We start from the raw sequence: 8142 nt of genomic DNA, 5'->3' as shown, positions 1-8142 counted from the left end.
TAATAATAAATCTAATTCATCAAGTGTTCATCACCACCAGAACGACCACATGGGAATTACTGGAGCAAAAAACAAACCCACTGATTTAATAAATGAAATTTGATCTGACATTTGGACAATTCGTCAATTCCCCTGTTATCGCCCGCTTCATATTTTCTTTCAGTAATTACACTGAATAACTGATCCGATGTACATTTTAAAGATTATATTTTTGCATTTACTGAGGTACATGTAAATATTTTCCCGATATTTTGCAGCAACCAGCTTAGAATAAAAATCCACAAACCAGTCTGTGTTTCCAATTCTCTCTGGCTGGTGGTGCGCTATCGGCCGTGAGCAGGACTGTCGTGAACTGGCATCTGTTTCTCATCTTGGGGGCTCGAAAAGATAACCATTGACTCCGGAACATCCTTGATAATCATCTGCCCCTTCATCCGACATATAAGAATCCCAATCACTGTCAGAATTCTCACCAACACCTGATTCCATATTGAGACTGGTCTAACCACCGCTGCGCACGGGAACGAAACTGATACCCGAATTGTTACAAGTGTGACATCACACACCCCTTCGGGATCTTCCAGTTCAGTCTCGCCAGATTCCGTGAAAAATCGGCCGATCTTCTTGATTTCCCATTAATTTATGGCCTTTTGGATCAGCTATGGTTTGTAAACACATGGCCAAATCAACACTGTTGCTTTGTACAAGGAAAAAAGTGTGGTTTAGAGACATTAAACCTATTTCGGGACATTGCTACCCAGTTGAAGTTACATTTTCTTATTCTGTTAGCAGGTAATTGTGCATCTTTTAAGAAATAAATGCTTAGAACCAGAGTAGTTCAAGCTTGAAATAATTTTCAGAAAGTCCAGAAAGAGGCTTACCAGTCTTATACAGTTCGGTCCATAAATATTTGGACAGAGACAACATTTTTCTAATTTTGGTTCTGTACATTACCACAATGAATTTTGAACAAAATTCAGATGCAGTTGAAGTTCAGACTTTCAGCTTTAATTCAGTGGGTTGAACAAAATGACTGCATAAAAATGTGAGGAACTAAAGCATTTTTTAAACACAATCCCTTCATTTCAGGGGCTCAAAAGTAATTGGACAAATTAAATAATTGTAAATAAAATGTTCATTTCTAATACTTGGTTGAAAACCCTTTGTTGGCAATGACTGCCTGAAGTCTTGAACTCATGGACATCACCAGACGCTGTGTTTCCTCCTTTTTAATGCTCTGCCAGGCCTTTACTGCAGCGGTTTTCAGTTGCTGTTTGTTTGTGGGCCTTTCTGTCTGAAGTTTAGTCTTTAACAAGTGAAATGCTGCTCAATTGGGTTGAGATCAGGTGACTGACTTGGCCATTCAAGAATATTCCACTTCTTTGCTTTATAAACTCCTGGGTTGCTTTGGCTTTATGTTTTGGGTCATTGTCCATCTGTATTATGAAACGCCGACCAATCAGTTTGGCTGGATTTGAGCACACAGTATGTCTCTGAATACCTCAGAATTCATCCGGCTGCTTCTGTCCTGTGTCACATCATCAATAAACACTAGTGACCCAGTGCCACTGGCAGCCATGCATGCCCAAGCCATCACACTGCCTCCGCCGTGTTTTACAGATGATGTGGTATGCTTTGGATCATGAGCTGTACCATGCCTTCACCATACTTTTTTCTTGCCATCATTCTGGTAGAGGTTGACCTTGGTTTCATCTGTCCAAAGAATGTTCTTCCAGAACTGTGCTGGCTTTTTTAGATGTTTTTAGCAAAGCCTTTTTATTCTTGAGGCTTATGAGTGGCTTGCACCATGCAGTGAACCCTCTGTATTTACTTTCATGCAGTCTTCTCTTTATGGTAGATTTGGATATTGATACGCCTACTTCCTGGAGAGTGTTGTTCACTTGGTTGGCTGTTGTGAAGGGGTTTCTCTTCACCATGGAAATTATTCTGCAATCATCCACCACTGTTGTCTTCTGTGGGCCTCCAGGTCTTTTTGCATTGATGAGTTCACCAGTGCTTTCTTTCTTTCTTTCTCAGGATGTACCAAACTGTAGATTTTGCCACTCCTAATATTGTAGCAATTTCTCAGATGGGTTTTTTCTGTTTTCGCAGCTTAAGGATGGCTTGTTTCACCTGCATGGAGAGCTCCTTTCACCGCATGTTTTCTTCACAGCAAAATCTTCCAAATGCAAGCACCACACCTCAAATCAACTCCAGGCCTTTTATCTGCTTAATTGAGAATGACATAACGAAGGAATTGCCCACACCTGCCCATGAAATAGCCTTTGAGTCAATTGTCCAATTACTTTTGGTCCCTTTAAAAACAGGGTGGCACAAGTTAAGGAGCTGAAACTCCTAAACCCTTCATCCAGTTTTAATGTGGATTCCCTCAAATGAAAGCTGAAAGTCTGGACTTTATGTCCATGTCCATTATATAACTATAACTTGAATATGTTTCAGTAAACAGGTAAAAAAAAGAAAATGTGTCAGTGTCCAAATATATATGGACCTAACTGTACATGGTTTATGGTCCTTGAATAATAGGAAATACCACATCAATTAGACTATATTCAATATATTTTCACTTGCTAAGATGTCATCTTTCTTTCTTTCTTTCTTTCTTTCTTTCTTTCTTTCTTTCTTTCTTTCTTTCTTTTTAGTTTATAAATATTTTAGAAACGGCAAAAATTGAGCCCATAATGGTGGTAGTTTTGATTTAAAGTCAGTGTGTTTCCTGCAGACGTTTAAGTGCTACACCCTGGTCCTTGTCTGATTTCAGGTTCAGGGAAGTCGTACACCATGATGGGTTCAGCCGAACAGCCCGGTCTGATCCCTCGCCTCTGCAGCTCTTTGTTCGAACGCACCATCCATGAACAGAAAGAGGGCGAAAACTTCACCGTCGAGGCCTCCTACATGGAGATCTACAACGAGAAAGTCCGAGATCTGCTCGATCCCAAAGGGTGAGGGGACACACCCACAGATCACCTGATCACCCAAGGGTTATTTTTATTTTTAATAGCATTAAGGGAGATAAGCTTCTGATAACTTGTAAGATTTAAGTATCTTGGCCACTAGTGTGGTTTCTGAATATTTTAAAATTGCTATGGTACAAACTTTTTGATCAAGAAACCTAACCTTGACCAGTCAGACCCAAAGAATTATAGGCCCATCTCCAAACTAAACACAGATCTCAAGTGTTCGAGAACGTCAAAGTAATGAAGGTACTGGAGACAGGTGGACCATGGTCCAAGAAACAATTTATTAGATTTTGATGGAAATCCAGATACATTTGTGGATTTTATATAATTTTTTTTTTTGGTCTGTTCTCAACATAACTTGAAAAGTAGTGAATGGATTTGGATGACATTTGGTGGACAGCTTTAGAATCGTACGAGGTTCAAATGATTTTAATGTTGATATGTGGCTTGGCGGAGATATGGACCCTACTGAGTGCTCTTCTAGTTTATTCATATCTACACCGTATAACTTGACATGTATGTAGATGTTTATTTCTGTAATATCTTCCAAAATATCAGGCCATTCTGTGGCTGCTTCTTCTTTTGGGTTTTACAGCAGCTGGCATCCACAGTGTTGCATTACTGCCATCTACAGGTTTCCCTTTGAGCGTGCACTGACAGTTCCATCATTCTGTCGCTAAACGAACAGCTGATCACACCGAGGTGCTCGCTGAGCGCCCATATTTATTAGTTTGGTCCTGCGTTTCCTTTCCTTCGTATATAACATAACGTCTTTTCTTCTCGCTTTCTTTCTGTTACTGTAGTCGGTCTTTCACATTTCATTCGCACACTCACGTCCTCCATTTTTTTCTCCTGTTTTAAATTTGTATCCCACAATGCCTTGCGTGAACGGGGAAAGCCCATCACGTGATGCATGACGAAGTATGTTGAACTGGGTCATGGTGAAGCAGGAAAAAATAGCGGAGAATTTAAGGCCACGTGGCCTTAAATTCATTAATTGTTCTATTTTAAAAAATCTAATAAAATCAGAAGTCTGTGATTAGCTTTCTGTCACTAAACAAAAATACTTGGGTGTCGGGAAAATTATTTTTATGACCTACACTTGAAAAATCTGAAAGGCAGTACAGCTTTAATGTGTAGACATGGCAACAGCGTAATTGCTGGGGTTTTTTTTTCTTTTCTTGTTTCTTGTATTTTCCTTGTATGTTTGGGGTTGTACATTTCACAAACCAGATTAATCATCTACAGCACCAGTCAAAAGTTTGTACTCATTCATAGGCTTTTCTGTATTTTGTATTTTCTACATTGTAGAACGATACTGAAGACATGAGAACTATAAAATGTACGGAATTATGTGGAAAACAAAAAAAAAGTGTTAAAAGTTTGTTTATTTGATACGTTAGAGTCTTCAGAGTAACCAGCGTTTCTCTTGATAACTCTTTGCACACTATTGGTGTTATCTTAGCCAGCTTCATGAGGTAGTCACCTGGAATGCTTTTCAGTTAACAGGCGTGGCTCGTCAAAAGGTGCAATTTCTTGCCTTTTTTTAATGTGTTTGATCTCAAACAGTAATGAGAAGACAGAGTCATCTACAATGGGGCAAAAAAGTATTTAGTCAGCCACCAATTGTGTAAGTTCTCCCACTTAAAAAGATGAGAGAGGCCTGTAATTTTCATCATAGGTACATGTCAACTATGAGAGACAGAATGGGGGGAAAGAATCCAGGAAATCACATTGTAGGATTTTTAATGAATTAAAGGTGGGGCACGAGATGTTTTTCAGGAGTAATTTTTTCCATACTGCTTGAAAAGCTCCTCACACCCATGTTGCAAGCAGTACAATAGAAGGTTTGACCCAAAACCGAAATATTTTAATCCAGTCTACAGTGTAAAATAAAGGAAAAACGCCATCCAATCATATCGAGGTACCACCTCAAAATGATTGGATACTGACACGTCAATCAGACTGAAGCCCGAGCAGCCCGTCCCTTCGGTGTGTGTGTGTGTGTGTGAGAGAGAGCCAGCAGGGAGAGACAGAAATGCATAGAAAAAGGTCCCTCCAAACAACGGGGATTTACACGAAAACGGAAGGAGATATTCACAAAATTCTTTCACAGTGAGCGCCACAAGGCTCTCCTGAACACACTGATGTAATTTTTTTTGTCTGTAGTGTAAAAAATGAGGTCAAAGGAGCGAGTTAAAAACGAGTGACTTTTCTGCTAAGTTTATAATGGAAGTCTATGTGCCTGCGCGGCTGTGCTGTCTTTACTTTCAGGCTTCTCATTCAAAAACTGCAAGTCCTATCGTGTAGGTAGACACATTGTGTGAATCAGGACAAATGTGGCTACTACTTTTGAGAAAATTGTGTGTGGAGTGAAAATTGGGGCTGAAAACACAGTTTAAATGAGAAAGTTTGAGCTATTTTTCCAAGCTCTCTACACTCTGCTCCACTGGTGTGTAACGCAATAGACACCCATTTTCTCAGGCTTTATAAGGGGGAGGAGGGGTGGAGACGTGGGGGGGGGAGGCATGGCGAGGGCGGGCGTGTTTCTTTTCAAATTATGGCTTGCAGGAACCGTTATTCCAAAATCTCATACCCCACCTTTAATTGGTAAATTCCTCGGTAAAATAAGTATTTGGTCATCTACAAACAAGCAAGATTTCTGGCTCTCACAGACCTGTAACTTCTTCTTTAAGAGGCTCCTCTGTCCTCCACTCATTACCTGTATTAATGGCACCTGTTTGAACTCGTTATCAGTATAAAAGACACCTGTCCACAACCTCAAACAGTCACACTCCAAACTCCACTGTGGCCAAGACCAAAGAGCTGTCAAAGGACACCAGAAACAAAATTGTAGACCTGCACCAGGCTGGGAAGACTGAATCTGCAATAGGTAAGCAGCTTGGTGTGAATAAATCAACTGTGGGAGCCATTATTAGAAAATGGAAGACATACAAGACCACTGATAATCTCCCTCGATCTGGGGCTCCACGCAAGATCTCACCCCGTGGGGTCAAAATGATCACAAGAACGGTGAGCAAAAATCCCAGAACCACACGGGGGGACCTAGTGAATGACCTGCAGAGAGCTGGGACCAAAGTAACAAAGGCTACCATCAGTAACACACTACGCCGCCAGGGACTCAAATCCTGCAGTGCCAGACGTGTCCCCTTGCTTAAGCCAGTACATGTCCAGGCCCGTCTGAAGTTTGCTAGAGAGCATTTGGATGATCCAGAAGAAGATTGGGAGAATGTCATATGGTCAGATGAAACCAAAATAGAACTTTTTGGTAAAAACTCAACTTGTCGTGTTTGGAGGAGAAAGAATGCTGAGTTGCATCCAAAGAACACCATACCTACTGTGAAGCATGGGGGTGGAAACATCATGCTTTGGGGCTGTTTTTCTGCAAAGGGACCAGGACGACTGATCCGTGTAAAGGAAAGAATGAATGGGGCCATGTATTGTGAGATTCTGAGTGAAAACCTCCTTCCATCAGCAAGGGCATTGAAGATGAAACGTGGCTGGGTCTTTCAGCATGACAATGATCCCAAACACACCTCCCGGGCAACGAAGGAGTGGCTTCGTAAGAAGCATTTCAAGGTCCTGGAGTGGCCTAGCCAGTCTCCAGATCTCAACCCCATAAAAAATCTTTGGAGGGAGTTGAAAGTCCGTGTTGCCCAGCGACAGCCCCAAAACATCACTGCTCTAGAGGAGATCTGCATGGAGGAATGGGCCAAAATACCAGCAACAGTGTGTGAAAACCTTGTGAAGACTTACAGAAAACGTTTGACCTCTGTCATTGTCAACAAAGGGTATATAACAAAGTATTGAGATGAACTTTTGTTATTGACCAAATACTTATTTTCCACCATAATTTGCAAATAAATTCTTTAAAAATCAGACAATGTGATTTTCTGGATTTTTTTTCCTCATTCTGTCTCTCATAGTTGAAGTGTACCTATGATGAAAATTACAGGCCTCTCTCATCTTTTTAAGTGGGAGAACTTACACAATTGGTGACTGACTAAATGCTTTTTTGCCCCACTGTATATCCCCCGCCCTATATACCAAGTTTCAAGATGATATTTGTCACATTTTTCAAGTTCTGCTGCAGGAAACCAACCCGACCTCTTTACACTGACCTCAGCAGCCCATGGCATAATAAACCCACCGGACCTTTGGTCCAGGTCAGCTAAAAATTCTCACATTTCTTAGTATGAAAAGGCACATATACATTACTTAATCAACACATATACCAACTTTCAAGAACATACCACTCATAGTTTTCAAGTTCTGCTCCGGAAACAAAACCTACCCCTGAGACTAACCTGAGAGACTAAGTCTGAAATTGTTTCCATGGAAACATGAAAAATTTAAATTTCTCAAATTTCTTAGTATGAAAAGGCACGTCTACATCACCTTGTTAACATGTATACCAAGTTTCAAATCCGTATCATGAATAGTTTTGGATATATGCTCTGGAAATGAACATTGCTCTTGGAAACCAAGTCAAAATCTATTTTTTTATGTTAAAATTTGAAAAATACTTTTTTTCAAAAATCTGAAATGGCAAAAGGCACCAGTTCACATGTTGCTTGATGTGAATACAGAGTTTCATGAAAATATCTTCAGTAGCTTTAAAGACATGGCCCGGAAACGAAAACGTCACCGGATGGACGGAACCCGTTTCTATATCCCCCGCCCAAAAAGTAAATAACACAAAATTACAGTAAATAGCCTTATTCCACACCACAACTGTAGTAATCTGTATTATGTCAAAAACTGCTCAACTAAGTAAAGATAACAGACTTCCATCATTATTTAAGATGTGAAGTGAAAAAAAAATTGAATTTGAAGGCGTGTCCAAACTTTTGATTGGTACTCTGTTTAATATTTAAAAAAAAAAAGAATCCATTATATTCCAATCCGACACCAAAATGACCTCAATTACAGAAATGCCCAGTATACTGCATCTCAGACTGCTCAGTAAATTGGTCAAAAATGTGGATATACTTGAAAGTAATTAGTAGAAAAGTTGGAAGTAATTTTCATTTTAATCTTGGGAGAAGCATCCAAAGAGCATTTTGGAATGATCATCATGATATTGGACAGTGTGTAGAGTCTGGAGTTGGCGTCTTTGGAGTTTTGCTCTTTCTGAGCTTGT

At 40.1% G+C, this 8142-nt stretch overlaps 1 protein-coding gene across 5 annotated transcripts in view; it reads left to right on the top strand.

Moving 5' to 3' along the window:
* Positions 1–8142, top strand: part of LOC132883856 (kinesin-like protein KIF13B) — a 164751-nt gene that overhangs the window by 42825 nt on the left and 113784 nt on the right. For all 5 annotated transcript variants that reach the window (XM_060917922.1, XM_060917924.1, XM_060917921.1 and 2 more), the window contains one exon: positions 2780–2960. In XM_060917922.1, coding sequence (XP_060773905.1) covers positions 2780–2960 — 181 coding nt within the window. The remainder of the gene's footprint in view (positions 1–2779; positions 2961–8142) is intronic.

The sequence above is a fragment of the Neoarius graeffei genome, chromosome 3 (assembly GCF_027579695.1).
Source record: "Neoarius graeffei isolate fNeoGra1 chromosome 3, fNeoGra1.pri, whole genome shotgun sequence".
In the NCBI taxonomy this organism is placed as follows: domain Eukaryota; kingdom Metazoa; phylum Chordata; class Actinopteri; order Siluriformes; family Ariidae; genus Neoarius; species Neoarius graeffei.
The sequence above is the reverse complement of the archived record's forward strand: the minus strand, read 5'-3'. Positions and strand labels throughout refer to the sequence as shown.